The sequence below is a fragment of the Python bivittatus genome, unplaced genomic scaffold (genome assembly GCF_059951505.1).
Source record: "Python bivittatus isolate LINGU-HERP-01145 unplaced genomic scaffold, Pbiv_v1 ctg000610_np1212, whole genome shotgun sequence".
NCBI classification, from domain to species: Eukaryota; Metazoa; Chordata; class Lepidosauria; order Squamata; family Pythonidae; genus Python; species Python bivittatus.
In genome coordinates, this window is record NW_028277088.1 from 25,254,374 (window position 1) to 25,273,562 (window position 19,189).

At 42.3% G+C, this 19,189-nt stretch overlaps 1 protein-coding gene across 4 annotated transcripts in view; it reads left to right on the top strand.

Moving 5' to 3' along the window:
• The window catches only part of NXPH1 (neurexophilin 1), a 296,010-nt gene that overhangs the window by 54,336 nt on the left and 222,485 nt on the right, over positions 1–19,189 (top strand). For 2 of the 4 annotated variants that reach the window (XM_088150643.1, XM_088150644.1), the window contains exon 2: positions 250–5,676. The exons of the other annotated variants lie outside the window; for them this stretch is intronic. In XM_088150643.1, the coding sequence (XP_088006769.1) occupies positions 1,886–3,349 (1,464 nt within the window). In that variant the 5' untranslated portion in view covers positions 250–1,885 and the 3' untranslated portion in view covers positions 3,350–5,676. Of the gene's footprint in view, positions 1–249; positions 5,677–19,189 lie in introns of those variants that run through there. 4 annotated transcript variants of the gene reach the window in all.

A 19,189-nucleotide genomic window follows, 5' to 3' on the forward strand; every position in this document is an offset into this window, starting at 1 on the left:
AAGTGGAATGTCTGCGGTTTTGCGGTTAATTAGCGGCGCTCCGGAGCGGTAAAAAAGGTGAGATTGTGAGCCAAGCCCTCGTAGGAGGGGGAGGACAGATAGGGGGTATAAATACCTGTCAGACCTTGCTTCGGGGTTCCTCCATTGCTGCGGGAGGGACCCACCTTTGCAAACGTGCCCAATAAAAACTTCTGTCTACTGGATAACCGAACCCGTGTCTGTCGTTTTCTGACAAAATTGGCGAGCCAGCCAGGAGTCCTCGACGTGGACCGGACTGTGGGGAACCGGTGAGTAATCGGCCGTAACACCCCGTTGAGGTGTCTCCCGTTTTCCCTGAAGTCGGGTCCGGGATGGGACTCCAGTCGCCAGTCAGACAGAAGTAAAGAGGAAGTCGGCCGACGAGGGGACCTCTGGGAGGTCTGGTGAGTACAACCTACCCATAATCTCGGGGAGATTAGCGTGGTTACGAGGCGTTGGACGCCGCAAGGGGACAGAAGAGTCCGGGACCTTCTGTAAGGTGGGAAACGTAGTCAGGAAGGATGGGTAAGGCGCAGAGTAAGAGTGTAAGGCCAGGGGCCAGTGGGAAAAACGCAGTAGGGGGAATCCCCACGGATTCTCCATTAGGACAATTGTTGCAACAATGGGAGACACCCTGGTTGTGTCCATTCACCAGGGGTCTGGAAAAACCGACCATGATAACTTTGTGCACTAAAGAATGGCCAAAATATCCACTAGTGGACCCCGAATTCCCCTACCATTGGGATACTCTTGGAATCCCCAGTAATTACTGGGTGACCCAACTAAAAAACTACATTGTGGAGCATAAAATGTTAACACAGGAACCCTATGTGGAAGTCTGGTTCCATGTTCATTGGGAGGGGCCTCGACCCAAGTTAGCCAAAATTTTTGTCCAAAAAGAACAGGAAGATGAGGAGGACCTCTGGCTGACTGGACCTCAATGGGGGCCGCCACCTCCTCCTCCTCCTCCTCTTCCTACCGCTCCCCCTCCGGCGCCCCCACCCTATCCCGGGCTGCGGAAAGAGCTGGACCAGCTGAACCAAGACATTCAGAACTTGCCCTTTATTCTAAGGTCGGCCAGTGCCTTCCCCGTCCGGGAAGTCCCGAACGGAACGAACGCACAGGGGGTGACCGTCACCAGTTACGTAACGGTTCCCAGTTGAGGGAATTAAAAAAAAAGACCCTCCCTCGTATGCAAGAGAACGCCCATACCGCCGCCGAACAATTGGAACTTTTTCTCGGCCCGGTGGAATACTCCTGGGGGAACTGAATTACATTTTAGCCCACCTCTATACGCCAGAAGAGAGGGGCCAGATTCGGCGAGCCGCGCTCGGGGCTTGGGAGCGAAGGAATGCAAACGTCCCGAGTGCCCCAGCCGCGGATACTAAATTCCCTCTGGCGGACCCAAATTGGGATCCCAATAATGCTGAGCATCGGCAGAACATGAGAGGATTTTCCCCCTGTATGACTAGGAGGGTCATGGTTCCCCAACCGGGACCCACGGGGAACCCTTGGTAAACATCACGGTGGGTCCCACTGGCGAGGAACGGCAGTTCCTCGTGGACACCGGAGCCTCTCGAACATCGCTGTGCCAACCGATCCCAGGGATTGCGAAATCCCGGGGCACGTCGGTATCGGTGATGGGGGTGGGAGGCTCTCCGGTCAAGGCAGACGTACTGGAGGGAGTGAGACTGGAGTGGAATGGGAAGGAGGTAACTGCAGATGTGTTACTGATCCCACAGGCGAGAGTGAACTTGCTGGGAAGGGATCTAATGGGTAGTCTAGTAGTGGAGTTGTGGAATGTGGAACAGGCAGAAAGGATGTGTTTGTTGCGAGAGGCGGACGTGGAGGTTGTGAACCCTGAGGTATGGGCAGGGGAGGGGGGGCGGGGCGGTTTCGCATAGCCCCAATTAGCATCCCCTTGAAACCAGGGGTGACGGGTTTGCGGCAAGCCCAATACCCGCTGTCCCGGGATGGGAGGCGTGGGCTGAAGCAACAACTGAGATGGACGGTGCTGCCCCAGGGGTACACCGAGAGCCCCCTCTTGTTTGGACAGGCATTGGAAGAGAAACTCCAGGGGTTCCGGGCCCCTGGGGGTTCTCGGGTGCTGCAGTATGTGGATGATTTGTTGGTGTCTGGAGAGAAGGAAGTAAAGGTGAGAGAAGATTCAGTGGCTTTATTGAACTGGTTGGCTGAGGAAGGATTGAAGGTGTCAAAAGGGAAGGTCCAATTTGTGGAAAGGGAGGTCAAGTATTTAGGACATGTACTCCAGAAGGGCGAGAAGTTGATTGATCCTTCTCGGATACAGGGGATAATGCAGTTGAAGCCCCCTCATACTAAAACGGAGGTGCAGCGGTTTCTGGGTCTAGTGGGATATTGCCGGCTATGGATAGATGAGTACATGAGCAAGGCTCAGTTTCTGTATGAGAAGTTGAAAGGATCATCTGACAGGGTAGAATGGACAGACAGGGACACAGAGAAGTGGGGGGAATTACGAAGGAGCCTGGTGACGGCCCCGGCTCTGGCTCTACCGAACTTGGCCCTCCCCTTTCACCTGTACGTCACAGCCCATGGGGGAACTGCCATTGGAGTGCTGACTCAGAGACGGGCTGGGAAATATCAACCAGTGGCCTTCCTGAGCAAAGCCCTAGAACCAGTGGTGAGGGGATGGCCGACTTGTGTGCAGGCAGTGGCTGCCGCTGCTGTGCTAGTGACAGAAGGGAAAAAACTCACTTTTGGGAGCCCCGTGATTGTCCATTCACCCCATCAGATCTTAAGTGTGCTTAGTCAGCAGGCGGCTGCTTGGATGACAGAAGGAAGGATGTTGAAATATGAGACAGTTCTCCGGATAAGTCCTGATGTGGTGGTAGGAACAGACAGGAATTTGAACCCAGCGGAATTTCTTGCGGGGGAGCGGAAAGAATGGGAGCCGGCGGAGCACAAGTGCTCCACCCTGTTGCAGCTGCAAACAAAGACCCGGGAGGACCTGCAGGAGGTCCCGCTGGAGGAGGGTGAGGTCTGGTTTGTGGATGGGTCTAGCCGAGTAGAGCAGGGACAAAGGAAGTCAGGATATGCGATAGTGACGGCGGAGGGAGAGACAATAGAGAAGGGGGCACTACCAGCGGACTGGTCGGCTCAGCTGTGTGAAGTGCACGCTTTGAAACGGGCACTAGAGTTGGGAAAGGGAGTGTCCCTCACCGTCTACACAGACTCGCGATACGCCTGGGGAGTAGTGCACACTTTCGGGAAAATTTGGCTGGAACGGGGTTTACTCACAGCTGCTGGAAAGGGAAGGTTGCAGGGAGGAAGCAGGTCATTGGGTTACAATTGAGGGGACCCAGTAGTGAGCCGTGCTGACATGAGGGGGATGGTGGAGAAACTGCACGAAGGGTCTCACGGGGGGTGCAGGCTTTGGTAGACACTGTAAAGCTGTGGTACTGGAGCCTGGGGGTTCGATGGGAACTCCACACCCCTTGGCATCCTGACTCCAGTGGGAAAGTGGGAAGGGCCAACGGGGTGTTGAAGCAACATCTCACCAAACTGGGATTGGAAACAGGGCTACCTTGGACAAAGACACTTCCGGTTGCCCTGCTTCGAATGCGGACAGCCCCTCGCAAGGATGTGGGGGTCTCCCCATTCGAGCTGATGATGGGAAGACCTTTCCTGGCTCCAATGGGAGAGCCTATCCCCGAGCTAAAGGATGCCTTCCTGAGAAAGTATCTCTTGGTACTGTCACAATCTCTCTTGTCTCTAAGAAAACAGGGACTCCTCGCTCAACGGCCCCCCTTGCTGAAAGACCAACACCCCCACAAGCCAAAGGATTGGGTCCTGATAAAGACGTGGAAGGATGAGAAGCTGAAGCCGTCTTGGGAGGGACCATACCAAGTTCTCCTGACAACTGAATCAGCGGTTCGGACCTGACAGGGGGTTGGACCCACTACCATCGGGTTAAGCGAGCTCCCGACCCCCGACCATGGACTGCCCAACCGGGAGACGGACTCAAAGTAAAACTTAAAAGGAACTGAACTAAGGCAGGGGAGGAGATGACCAACATAAAGGCGTAGAATTGGCACAGACAGCTTTGATCACTGGGGATGATCCCCGTGGGGGGGGGGGATGTTCTATCATTTTGGGTCTTCTCCCATACCAAGACCCTGGACTAATCAAAGGCAAATGGCTCTAAATCTCTTGGGGATAACCAATGCAACTCAATGTGTATATTTCAACAATACCCAGAACCGTATCCCCCATTGCCCTCAAAAGGTCCTGCTTTCACTTGTGGAGGGGTCTATAATATCCCTTACGCCTCAACCCCTCTATACCTACCTAAAGGTTTCTTTTGTTATGTGGACATGAAGCTTACACCTATGTTCCAGCCTATAGTTCAGGGGGCCCTTGTGCCATAGGGCGCCTGACCTCTCTATATGCCCTGCCTCCGATGCAAGCGCACCCATCAAAAGAAAAAAAGAAAAAGGGAGCTGCCATCTGATTGTGAGAGTGATGTGACACTCTTGTCCGAAACAGAAGCCATGGCTCTGGCCCTCTCCTTAGTAGGGGTTCCTGCACTAAGTGGAAGGGCTTACCTGGACCTAAGGAAGGTGGCCTGCCTCCTGGCTAAAAGTGTCAACCTTACATCCTCTCTCATTGCAGCTCTCACTGAAGAAGTCACTGAGATCAGGAGGGCGGTCATTCAAAATCGGATAGCTATAGACTATCTCCTATTAAGGGCAGGACAAGGCTGTGAATCTTTTCAAGGTCTTTGTTGCTTTAACCTAACCAACAATGAGAATTATATTGAAGCAAAACTAGCCAAGTTGAAGACCTTAGCCTCTCGCATATCCGAGGATCCAGAGGGATGGAATTGGTCGTGGCTCACTAGTTGGTTACCTAACTTTGCTTGGTTAAAACAACTTTCTGTACTAGCCATTGGCTTCATTGCCTTACTGGTCCTAGTATGTTGCTTAATGCAATGCCTCCCTGCTTGTGGGAATTACCTGTCCCAGTGTGTGAAGCCCCGGGTCCGGGACGAGGGAGCAATCCTGTTAGCCAGGTTTGAGGCCCAACAGAGGCGTGAAAAGAAAAAGGGTGGATTGTGAGAAGGCTGGGAGAAGTGAGGGCCTCAAACGAACCATGTTTGCTAGGGGAGAGCGCTGTGCACCATGGGGCAGCCTTGGGGGGGTGGCAGGAGGGAGGATGGGCAGAAGGCACACTCGCACCAGAGTGGAGAGGGACGGCAGGAGGGAGGAAAGACTGCAGGCAAGAGGCACGTTCGCTCCAGAGTGAAGAGAAACGGCAGGGGGCGGCTGTCGGGTCAAGTGGGGATTGGAATGTGTATTGCGCTGATTGGATTCGGAAAGTGGAATGTCTGCGGTTTTGCGGTTAATTAGCGGCGCTCCGGAGCGGTAAAAAAGGTGAGATTGTGAGCCAAGCCCTCGTAGGAGGGGGAGGACAGATAGGGGGTATAAATACCTGTCAGACCTTGCTTCGGGGTTCCTCCATTGCTGCGGGAGGGACCCACCTTTGCAAACGTGCCCAATAAAAACTTCTGTCTACTGGATAACCGAACCCGTGTCTGTCGTTTTCTGACAGCCTGAAAAGATGCACGATATTATAGAGCAGTTGTTCCAAAAAAGGATTTACACTGATTTTTCATATTCTGATTACCGTGGTTCCACAGAGACAAGATTCTCCATTATCTGACAGATAACCTCAGGTATCTAATTTAATAAAACAGAGTAAGAAAGTTGGTTGAGACTGTGCACTTTTGTCTGCTCTCTCTTTAGCATATAGACTTTGCTTTCGTTTTTGAATCTGAAATTGGTGGTTTTGATTCTATTTATCCCATAGCAATATTAAGAGAGCGCACTATCATTTTAAAAATAATGTCTGTTTTTTCGAATATGAAGCCTGTAAAAAAGCCAGGTTCTGCAGCTAGGTGGTGATGTTTCTTAGCAGCGTGAATAAAATATATAGACTCTTTGGAGATATTGTATCTTTCTAGTGCTTCCTACTCTATGCAAGTCAAACAATAGCAGGCATTTTGAGTCTATAAGGATCATCCAATTGGAACAAATTCTTTGGCACAGATTACAGTATCTTCCTGTGTATGGCATCTCAGGATTTTAGTAGTACCGGTCAGATTTTGGTGTAGGAATGTGATGAAGAGAAATTCTTCAACAAGGAAATTTTCTTCCTGAGCCACATCTGATATATAATAAATGTTAGCATCTTCAGCATCATCTATAATTTGGTTCAGGGCTAATTCTGGAGCAGGGGAGAAATTTCTCTCTCAATACTATTTCTCTAATGAAAATCTCCTTTACAAAGTCATTATAAAATAATATATGGAACTTAATATTATACCTGTATGTTTTGGTCTGCAGGAAGAATAGCACCTTTAATAAGGGAGTTAGTGAAAGAGTTCAGAATTAACCGTCTTCTTGCAGTATTATTTCCCAACCCAAATCTTCCTTCCAGGGTGTAGCAGGCAAGGTAATTTGCATTCAGGTAAATTTGATGCTTGCTACTGTAAGGTAGCAAAACCACCCTGTGCTTGCTGGGCAACCAAATCTGGAAGTCATCATTTTAATTTCCCATACTACTTTTGCCTGACACCATATTGAAAAGCATTATGAGAAGTTACAAAGATGGCCAATAGTTAGTGCTGACTGGAAGACTACCACTGCTGTTGTTCTGCTAGCTAAGCCCAAAGGTATTCAATGATTTAGAAGGGTGGTGTTTTACGTTAGGCATCTGAAATAATAGAATCTCAGTGATTCTTGCATGGAACAGAAGAAGAAAAGAATTCTAAAGCAATGTGAGCAGTCTTTTGGAGATTTGTGTGTGAGTGTGTCAGTGTCTGTGATTTTGATCAATTCAGTTTTCCTCTTATTTCAAGTCATCTCATTTTATCCTTACCCAGTTGGGGCCCTCCAGGTGTGTTAAGAGTGCACCTTTCAGAATTCCAACACATCTAGAGGTTACCAGACCTCTGTCATTTCTCTCCCTCTATAAATATGTAACTGGTTGTAATAAGGGGAGATGGGGAAGAGGTAAGATCAGCATATGATTGAACCAATCCACCAGTTATTTTGCCTAGGATATCCACAAAGTGTGGGGTGGAGGGTCAGTAAAGTCGTGAGAGCATCTCTGATAAGACGATTGAAGCCCTGCCCTTTTAAAATATGCCTTGCACATTAAAAAGGGGGGGGGGAACTTTGATTGCATAGCCACAGCTGCCATCTTGACTTTTTTGAACCCCCCGCAGATGTCCCAGGTGAAGGAAGTACATAAGAGTTATACATTTAAAGACAGGAAATAAGAAGCATTGTGTACTCACTGAAACAGGCTCTTCAAGGATAAAAAAAGAGAAAATTTGATAGTAGTGCAACGAAAATATCAAGATGGACAGAATGAACATTAAATGCTTGTCTCTGAAGAATAATGAAAATGGCTTGCATTCATAATATTTCCTGTCCTCAGGTCTCATTATAGTCATTTTCCCAATGAATACATGCACAGTATACCATTTCCTTTTCTCATCACTATCTTTGTCATGTAAAAGAGGCTATCAGAATCTTAATGACTCAGTTATTTAAGCCATTTCTGTATTCTTTATATTTTGAACAACCTCTCTGTTTCACTTCTTCTCCACAGGTTATTAATGCTAAGAGTGGGAATTGCTATCAAATTGCTGAACAATGAAAAGGCCAAAGTATCAAAATTGCTATTATCTCTGCAACAAAGATTATATAACAAGAGCAAAGAAAAAGCCAGAATGAATTCAGCATATGTCTCCTGAAGGCAAATGATATTAACAAATATTATAAAGACCAGTGGAAGTAAACGGAAAGTCTTTCAGGGTGTTTGGTTCCTTCTCTGCAGATGAGCTTGGCGTTCATTTTCTCAGAGGGCCCCATTTCCCCGAATAATGGGGAAGTTTCAGGGGAGCACCTACAATATCTCACTTGGGTTTTTTTGAGAAGAAAAGATGGCTGGAAACACCCTTTCTGTAATATTTGAATTTATAAATATCCATGACATTTATGGTAGAAGGGAAAGGCTTAACTGTCCAACAATGGCAAAATTTACTTTCAGGATCCCTGATCCTCAGAAATGGGCACTCCTATTCATCCCAAGTAGCTAAACAGGCACATCTCTGTCTCTCATGCCACCAGTTTCTGTAATCTTCCCCTTTTTGTGCTGCTACAGAATTTGCTCATACAGTATTACCTTTTGTGGAAAGAATTATACAAAGATTGCCCGATAAAGACACCTGTGGAGGGGTCAAAAAAATCAAGATGCTGATCACAATTGCATGATCAAAGTCCTGCTGTTTTTTTAACATGAATCACGTATTTAAAAGGCATGAGGCTTCAATATTCCATTGCAATCACCATACTGACTTTTTTGACACTCTTCCTCCCCGTGGGCGGTGCTTGGAATTTTTTTTTTTTTTTTTAATTTTTCAGGGGTGTCATCACCCATTTCTTAATCACTGTGAGACACTGGCTTCTAATTTCTTTAACGGTCTTTGGTTTTTTGGCCTGCTGATAGGATGGCCATGTATCCTACTTTGTTAAACTGCAAGCAGTTCTGTTTGAAAAATTCCCCAGTCCAAGTTGAAGATTAAAATCAGGACCATAAGAACTGTCCAACTTCAGTTAGCGCTTAGACAATAGGCTGTGCTAGCACACAAACTGAAATGTTTTACATTTCTATTTAACTGCAGTAACAGTTTCCCAATTTGCATCTATATTTATGAATGAACATTTATTTATACATTATAAATGTATGTAAATATGGCTGATCAATGGTAACCATTCTTTAATCACTTTCTATTCCATCCCCCCCCCCCCCCCCAGTGTTTATTAGTACAAAGCATACAAACTAGGGTTTGCTTTTGGTGAGCTTTTAGCATTTGTGACACCTCTCCCTCCATTTTATGCCCTTCTGAGTTATCTGCTGTACGAAATGGTCAGTACCTTTTTGATGTGGTTGCTGTGTGCTAAATTTAGTTGGCAACTAGCAAATCTCACTGTTGCACTGTTTTTCATGGAGAGATGGAGTCTGCATTTGATCTAGCTACTTACTGGCTTCTAAGGAAAGTTGTTGCCTAATTGCTAATTTGAATGTGACCAGAAGAAAAAAAATATTAATTATTATCTAAAGAGTTATATTGACTAGTTTTAATGAGATTGAACTTTAGGTTTGGTCCTGGTCACACCCTCTCTTTTTTAAAATGTAACCCTCGGAGGCCACACAAAATTGAGTACAATCTTTTGCCATAAGGAAGTTATGTGGCTTTTGGCATGAAGGCTAGCTAATTTCCAAAAAGCAGGTGAGTCACTTGGATATGGTAGTGTTCATACTGCCCATTAAACAGGAAGGATTTAATAATAGAAAAATGTGTGCTGGAGTGATCCCTGCGGGCAAGTAGGCAGATTTCATTGTTCAGTTTTCGGGTTTTTTCTGTGCACATTTTTAATGCATGCTGTCTAAGGAAAGTAGATGTAGAAAATAATAGTTGTAATTGTTGTTGTTATCATCACTGTGCAGTGCTTTGTATGTGAAAGGAAGGTCTTTTGGAGTACATCTGGTGCACATACTGTATAGCACCTGTTGACAACTCCTTAAACCAGTGTTGTCCAAACTTGGCCACTTTAAGATGAGTGGACTTCAACTCCCAGAATTCCCCAGCCAGCCATGCTGGCTGGGGAATTCTGGGAGTTGAAGTCCACTCATCTTAAAGTGGCCAAGTTTGGACAACACTGCCTTAAACCAAATACATATTTTCCTGGGACTGCACTGCAGCAGCAACAAGCAATTGTATGATCCCATAAAAGTCATCGCTGCTTTAGGGAGTTGCTAAGTGTTATGTGAACACCCATGCATGCTCCAGAGCATCTTTTTTTCTTTGAATCCAAAGCACTTTAGAGCCCTGATCATTATTCTCAGAGTACTGCAAAAATACCTTCAGACTCTATATTTTTATAAACTAGCAACTGATGATCATTATGTGCCATCAAGTCAGCGTTGACTCTTCGTGCCCACATAGATAGACCTTCTGCAGGATCATCTGTCCTTAATCTGTCCCTTCAGATCTTCCAACAGTGCATCCAGTACTGCTAATAATCAAGTCCATGCACCTTGCTGCTAGTTGTCCTCTTGTCTTTCCTTCCATCTTTCCCAGCATTATAGACATCTTAAGAGAGTTAGGTCTTTGCACAATCTGTCTGAAGTAGTATAATTTGAGCCTTGATTGAGAACTCTGAATTTGTTCTATGATCCATCCGTTTGTTTTCTTTGCTATCCATGCTATTCTCACAACTTTGGACACCAACGTTCAAAAGCAACAATACTCTATCTTGCTTCTTCAAAGTCCAACTTTTTCTTCCATAGAGTGATACAAGGAAAATAATTCCCTACTCAGTTCTGATCTTTGTAGGTATAGACACATCGCAGCATCTGAATATCTTTTCCAAGGCCTTCACTGCTACCTTACCAAGTGCTAGTCTGCAGTGTATTTCTTGACTGCTGGTTTCTTTTCTGTTGATAGTTGATCCTACAAGACAGAAGCTATCCACCACTTTGATATCTGCACAGTCAATTCTAAGACTGGTTGCTGTATTTGTTGTAATTAGCTTGGTCTTCTTTATGTTTAACCTTAGTCCCATTTTTTCACTGTGCTCCTTGACTTTCATTACTAGAGCTTGCAGATCATTTGCATTTTCAGCTATCAGAATAATGTCATCAGCATAGCACAGGTGATTGATACTCCCTCCTCCAATTTTAAAACCACACTCTTCTTCTTCCAAACCAGCCTCCCCCAATATATGTTCAGCATATAGTCTGGATATATATGGAGAGAGTATGCAGCCTTGTCATACTCCTTTGCTGACCTGGAGCCAGTCTGTTTCACCATGTTCCATCCAGACTGTGGGCTCCTGTCCTGTGTATGGGTTTCGCATGAGGACAATGAGATGTTCTGGGATTCCCATTTTCTTAAGGACATTCCATATTTTGACATGGTTGACACAATGAAAGGTCTCTCTATAGTCAATGAAGCACATATTGACTCCTTTTGGGTGTTCTTTGACTTTCTCAATTATTGCACATGCATTAGCAATAATGCTTATTGTTCCTTGGCCTTTTCTAAACCAGCTTGAGTACCTGGCATCTCTCTTTCAGTGTAGGGCTGTAATCTGTGTTGGATGATCCTAAGCAGTATTTTGCTAATATACAAAATTAAGGCTATTGTATGATAGTTTGCACATTCTGCTAAGTCTCTTTTCTTTGTATTGATATGCAGACTGACTTCTTCTAGTCTATTGGCCATTAACAACATAGTTTAGTTAGAACTTATACTGATTCTTTTTCTGTTGCTTACCATATTTCTATAGATATCCCATCAAGTCCTGTAGTCTCCCAACTTGATAATAACCAGAGTTCTGATCTAACTTCACTTTCTAGTACTAGAGGTTCCTGTAAATAGGGAATATCTTCCAAAGTATCTTGGATGTTGACATCTCTACTGTACAAAATTTCATTATACTCCTTCCATCGTTATTTGAACTTCTTTGAATAGTTACTATTATAAAGAATACTGAGTCACAGAAAGGAGATATAATGAATATTTTGTATCCCAAGAGCCCCCTTCTTTCTTATGGGGGGGTTTCAGGATAGGCTAGGAGAGTTTAGATGTTTGGATCTCAGGTTGACATATCAAGGTATGAATGAAATGCTTGCACCCAAGTCTTCTTCTCTCCTCCTTTCACACTAGCTGCCAAATAAATCAGAAACTCCCTAATTAAAGAATAATGTTTTATTAGAATCACAAGAATATTCAGCTTCAAACTTCAACTTTAAACTTAGGTTTAGAATTTTAGCTTGTAATCCAAACCAATAGTCATAATTTTGCAGTTGTTATATAATGGATACTATGATTAGTAATAGAGAGCCAGTTTGGTCTAGTGGTAAAGTGTTAGACCAAAACCAAGGAAACCTGAGCTCTAGTCCTTCCTTAGGCATAAATGCCAGCTAAGTGACCATGGGCCAGTCACTCTCAGCCCTAGGAAGAAGGCAATGGCAAACCACTTTCGAGAATGCTGCCCAAAAAACTGCATGGACTCATCCATGTAGTTGCCAGGAATGAAGTCTGACTCGAAGGCAAAACAAACAGCTAGAGTTGCTAGTATGAACTGAAGGCTTATTCATATTCTGGTTTATTATGCTAGGATCTGATTGTCTAAATGCAGTCAATATGTGCACAATATATGTATCAGAAATGCTAGTAGTACAACTACTGTATGCTCTAGAGTTAACCCCTCCATAACTCCACTGAAAATAATCATGCCTTAATTGCTTAAATGAGCCTCAGTTGCTTTTAATAATCAAAACTGATTGGTTATGGAATATCATTGGCCAATTTGGAAGAAAAATAGGTGTAGAAACATCTGATTGAGTGTTGAGGGAATACTTTTCCTCCAAAGAGTCTCTTCTATAATAATATTTTTGCCCCAAATCTTTCTTCTTTGCATCAGTATAAACACCCTTGAATGAACTGAAATGATTCATGACATTAATATATAATGGAACTGGTAGCACTGATTATTTAAGAAAAGATTAAAGGTTCGGTTTTTCAAATATTATGATGTCTCCGAATATACTTGTTGTCTGTATTAAATGGCAAATATGTTTTGCAGGGAGCTATTTCTGTAAAGGTTATTTTCCTATGAAAGCAGTAACATTTCCAGTAAAGGTAAACAGAAATGGCACCTTATCATCAAATAGTACTTGTTTTATAGATTCCTGCCTTTCTTTGCATAAATAAAGGGGTGCCTTGGGATATGCTTTGATACTGATACAAATTTTCCCACAATTTGAGGCCAATATATTTCAACAGCTACTGTTTGTCCCTAAAATGAATTAAATTGTATTGTCACTGCATTGCTTTCTGACCTGATTACTTCTGCTTTGTGGGCTCCATGCCTCACTAAACAGTGTGACTGTATACATCTGCCTCATTGTTCATATAATGCTATCTTTACAGCCTGTAGTTTCAATCCTCTTACTTACTAATGAAACTCAGCATGTTTTCCAAGAATGATTTAATATTAATTTTTATTTTATACACTTCTAACAAGACTAAGTTAAGTTATATCTGACATAGCTTGGAGGATTAACAAGGGCCCATAGTAAAAGATTTCTTCTAAAAATTTGGACTGGAAACAGATAAATAGGGACTCCAGGATACAAGGAATTCTGATAAATAGATATACTGTTTAAAAAAAAAGTTAAAGAAGCCTTTATGAAATAATTCCAGTGACTGACGTGTAGCAAATGTAAAATCCATTTACTGTTAAAATCAAGATTCAAATTATTATACCTCTTTCTCCTGCCCACATGAGCCAGAGCTAAAAATGGATGGAAGCACCCACTCTCTTTTAAAAGACACTTATTTCCATTTCTGACATTCCCCTTCCCGCCCTCCATACTCTCATGCAGCAGGCCTCTGCTGGCAGAAAGATTATTTTTTCCAACGAATGAACTGGTCACTTATTGAATTTTTTTTCTTAAATAAGCATTTGATCCTATGTCTTCAGATTCTCTAGTTCAAAAAGCAGAAACATCTGGAGAAACCATCTTCTATTGAATTCTTACTAGTTAACACTGTACATTTTCTCTCTTCCTGCAATGTACAAACCCAGTTATATGCATAAACCTTCATATAAGACAGTTGCTCATCTTTGAAGAGCCACAAAGTTCTTTGTTGATTTTGCTCAGATAGTATATGATTACTACTTGAGCACATTTGTTTGTCCAGTGCAATCCTGTTTGTCCACACCACTTTCCTTCTTTTTTCCTTCACACTTCTACAAGTTATGTACTTATAAAATAATTCCCATGGGAATCTATTTCAGACATCTGATGAGGGGATATGATATATGAAAAGTTCTGTGATAATATAATTAGTTCCTCTTTAAGGTATCACAAAATTCTTTTATTTCTGCAGTTATTTCTTTGAAAAAAAAAGGTGAGGTGCACATTTTATACAGTATATAACTTCATGTTTCATATAGCAGTCACTTTAATTCTACATCAAAAAGTATCCAGGATAATTGAAATTGATACAATATTTTTTTCAGGAAGAGGTTTGTAGGACTGGCAACATAACAGTTTTTCCATGTGATTAAAGTGCACCAAATATTTGCATAACTTGAAAAATAGTTGTACAAATTCTTTTCAGTAGCACAATACTGAATTGTTCAGCTCTGTATTTCATAGGATGGTATAAACTACAGTTACATATTAAAAAGTAGGTAAAATAAGTAAATAGAAGACAAGCAGATAGGAAGATTATGGTCATCGCAAATTATTGTCCCTCCTTTACATATTCAGGGATGTCCTCAGGGGAGTTCAACAAAGTCAAGATGGAAGCCATCAAAGAATTATAGGTAGAAAGGGCAGGGCTTTGATTGCATGGGTGTAGTCTCCATGCTGACTTTTTTTGACCCCTTCCCTGCAGACACCCCTGCATATGATCTGTTTGCCAGTAGGGAGAGCTTGTAAGCAGGTGAGAATAAACTGAGTCTAGGTAGTGGCATGAACCTTCTAATTTCCAATTCTCCAACAAAAAACAAGACATAGTGCTCCCTCTTTGAATATAAGAATAAAGCACACATTTTGTATCACTTAAAGTTTCCTGAAGTTGGAAGGAGGGAAAAATAATTCAGCTGACAACTGTTTTCATGATAACTCTGTATTTCCCATATATCATAGTCAAAGGCTAAATAAATAGCATTTAAACCTTCTCCTTTGTGTTTATCTTATATTTAAATCCCACAAAACACTCATATTTTGTGCACTTCACTTAAGATTTCCATATGATTGACAAAATCATGCAGCAGTTTGACTGTCCTCAACATGGAAAAATTAATGTCCCAGTTCACCTTGAGGAATCAATGTAAGCTGTATTTGATGACTGTTCCCAATCTGTATTTTGCTGATTCATTTGAGCTCTGAGACCCATTCAGATGTTTTATTATACCAAATACAGCAAAACTGAGAACCTAATGATTTTGAAACACTACTAATTAAGTAACATGCATATTTTTGGCAAATAAATTTTAACTGCAACTGGATTCCTATGCTCAGAAGGTCACTGAAGGACACAAACTGATCCCAATGTAATTAGTCAGGTTATTCCTGGTGTTGGGAGAACAGCAGATTGCAGATTCACATTGCTCACTGCAGTGTGAAATCAGAATCAAACTTTGGGCTGCAATACACATGAGTGCATGTAGCACTCATACATACATATAGTAATGCCAGGTCACTAATGATCCAACACTTCAAAGTGATGAGAGTATTTTGGACTGCAAGCTCCAAAGTAGAAGACTTTGCTCAACCCTCACCACCCTTGTCAAGGAAAATTTTTAAAAATTTAAAAAAGGAATGGTAGTTCTAAAGTACTGCACTTTTTTTACCTAATCCTCGGGAGCTCCATTGATTATTTTCAATCCATCATTTTCCTAAAACTGAATTGTAATTGAGCCATCCATGTAACTATGTAATCTAAGCGGGGTCCTCGTATCTCTCTAAATGACTCACAAAGATTCAATGGAGAACTTTCTTCATTTCTGAAGCTATGGTTCCCAGAATCACCTGCTTTTTCTATCCCCTCCATGGGTGGGGCTTTGGTCCAAGCCCCAAATGGCAGTTCTCTGTGAGTTGTCATTACTGTACATACATATGAGTGGTTTATCATCACGTGTGCTGTGTGCATGTATTTTGCTGACTGGCTTTATGTAAGCTGTAACATGGTTTGGTTTTGGTATAGTGTTTGGTGTGAACCCAGCCATTGTGGCTTGTAAACCATACATTATGGTTTAGCAGAGCTTGGTGCAATGTGGTGTGTGAATGGGATGTGTGAGTGGAATGTATGTAAGTAAGTGGGATGTGCAAAGAATGGACAAGAATGGGCAAGAATGACAGAAAGAACCAGGTCTTCCCCAACTCTGCATTAGAATATGCACCTTTCTTGATGGCAGTGATAATCAAATGAAATAAATTAATTGGACTAAATAACACTTGTGGTTACTGTGTCTCTTTATCATCATAGCGCAATCACAGATTGTGGTGTACCAAAAGTTAAAACAAATAATTCAAGATCAGATGTTAAAAAATGAAGCTGTAAGTGCTGCTTTTTAATTGCATAAAATTGGGACGTTTATTTCTGTGATATAAATTATGTTTAATATTAGTGCGCATATAGAACTGGAGTCATATGATTGTGAAGTCACCCCAAAAAATGTTTAGTTTTTTCAGAGGAGGCACGGCACCAAACAGTGCAACATCCATACGCAGGTAATTCAAAGTTGAAGATGAAGGTTGTGCAGATAAACTTTTAAGAGTTCAAGACATAATGTTTCTGAATTATTGGAGTCTGAGTATTTTTGAAAAGATTCTCTCTCCCCCCCCCCACCTCCTTGTTATATTTATTTCTCACCTTTTCTCACAGAAGGCATTTATAGCAGTCCCTCTTCAAATTTTTCAATTTGAATTTGGGACTTTCTGCAGGTAAAACTTTGGCCTGTAACTGAGATACAATCCGTTCCCTACTCCAAGCCCCTCCACCAGTCAGCTAATTCTTTAATCTTCTCACACTATTTCTTCTTCTCCTCAAAATCCAGTCATGGATTGTGAAGGAAGAAACACATGTGCTCATTCTGACTCCTTTTCAATGGAGTAAAAATAGAACCAAAAGACCAAGTTTAAATAAGTGCCTTCTTTAATCAAGTGTCCCGTGTGCCAAAATAGAAAGACTGGAGAGCTTGTTTTCATGGAAATGTTCAAGAAATGATTTTGGAAACAATGTAGGCAGAGTGATGAGATTATTAATGAGTTAGTCGCACACAGCTGGGCCTGAAAAACAGACTCACTTTCCATTTAAAGATGACTTTTTCCCCCTCATAGGCTTGTCTGAGAAGGCTTTTTTGGAAGAAATCAAATTTTTGTTTGGTGGCTGTTTTCATTTATTTCCATGAAGCTCCACCTGACCTGAATCAATGCAGCAGTTGTAAAGGATGTATGTATTTGGTTAAAACAAAACAGCAATGAATATGTTTATTCATGAATTTGTTCATCCTTGCCTATAGGAGTTTTAAATGGTGTATATACTGTAACACTCATTCCTCCTGTTCATCCCCACAGTGACAGTCCTGGGAGGTAGGTAAAGCTGAGAAATTGGCCCAAATAGTCCAGTGATGTTCTATGACTGTTGCAGATCTGAATGTGCATCTAACTGGTCCTTACTAATTACTAGATTCCATGGGACTAATAGCTTATGCCATAATTCAGGGCACTGCGAGGAATGACATACTGAATTTTTATCTAGCAGCAGTGCCATTTGTCATGGCATTCTAAACAATGTGATATCTTATGTACCTCCTCCACCATTTGTGGATTCTACTAGGTTTATCTAGTGCAGGGAAGAACAGCAGTCTGCAGGATGCATGCAACTCCCAGCCCCATTTTTGCAGCCCCTGGAACAACCCCAAATTGCCCAGAAATTTAAGCACGCCATGCCTTACCCCAGTGTGTAGACCAGTTCTTATAGTAGACTAGTCCCACTGAATTTCTACTCTGTATATCTAACCCATTAAAGGTTTAATTTGCTCTGTTATATATATGGCTACATGTAAACCTAGTTCAGATGATATGGGAAATTCTTCTCCCAACTTGTGGGATGAGAAGGAGATGGTGATTGGAGGGAAGACCCACAGTGGGTTTCTTAGGGCAGAAATATATAGCATAGTATCCATAACTTTATGTTAGGTTTGGGAGAAATATTTCTTTTGGAGCTATTTGTTAGAATCTTTTTCTGATGGAAAAATTGGTAAGTTTATTCCTTTTATTGTACATATTAAAATGTATTTCTTGTTTGTTGTCATGACAGTATTTATTATTCATGCTTTGGCACATTTGGAATCAGAACACAGTCCAAGGCTTTTAAGGAAATAACATCACAGGGGACACCAGAGTAGTATAAGGGTTAGCATTTCAGATTAAGACTGCAGAGACCTGAGTCATGAAAGTCATTTGTGACTTTGGGGCAGACTCTATCCCTCAACATAATTCAGAAGGCTCTCATGAAGGTAAAATTAGAGGAAGATATGACATTATGAGCTATTGGGAGAAAGGAAAATTATAAGGAAAATAAATAATAAATAGCTCCATTTTGAGCTTTATCCTTAAGCTACATGAGTCACATAGAAGTGAAAGAGGCCAAATTGTACTCAATCCTTGTATTGCAGATAGGCTGGGGGGCAGGTTGTTTTATGGAAAAATGTGAAACTGGCAGCAAAAGAAATCATCTTTGCTTGTATATCTACCTAGTGATATTTGTTTCATTGTCTTGATTTTATTTTATAGAGGGCTATTTTTTGCTGATTTGATTTTTAAAACTCAGTTCATAGTGTTCTCCTCTAAAACACGCATTATAACTCTAAAGACAATAAGGGAACAGTTGAATTACAGTAAGCCACTGATTATTTCTCAACACCAGTTTCTGTGCTGAAATGTAAAATCTCAAACTCCAGGTATTTTCCTTTCTTTCTTGGACCACAGGATTCTGACACAGGATAGTCCAACATTTGTATATGGGAGTGTTGACAGCCAAGCTCCTACTATGGACTTATTCTTTGTTCCAGGCCAGACACCCTATTTCTCCTTGGTAACAGCTAGGCTAATGGACTCTTATTATCTCTCTCTCTCTCTCTGGAAATTATGCCAGGGCTCCTTTAGAATTGGCCAAGAACTGTGCTGAATCAATGAGGCAGCTGGCACCCTCCCCAGAGACTGAATGTTTTACCTTTTTGATTCATGCAGTCTGTGCTAGCTAAGATCCATGATGCCATGAGTGATTTCTCTTTGAGGCAGGTGAGAACAAAAGAGCTTTGTAAACCCAATTCAATAGAAGCTGGAGACATGGTGCTCTATTGATTACAAAAACACATCCGAAGTCCAGAAGCATTTTCTCTGTAATTGATTTCTGTGTGAGGTACGGCTGAGAATCCTAACAAAACATTCCATACCTGTATTGTCCTATGTATATCAGTAAGTGAGTGGGATCTCAGCAGTAGCATTTTATAAAAAGAACTGTCAAACG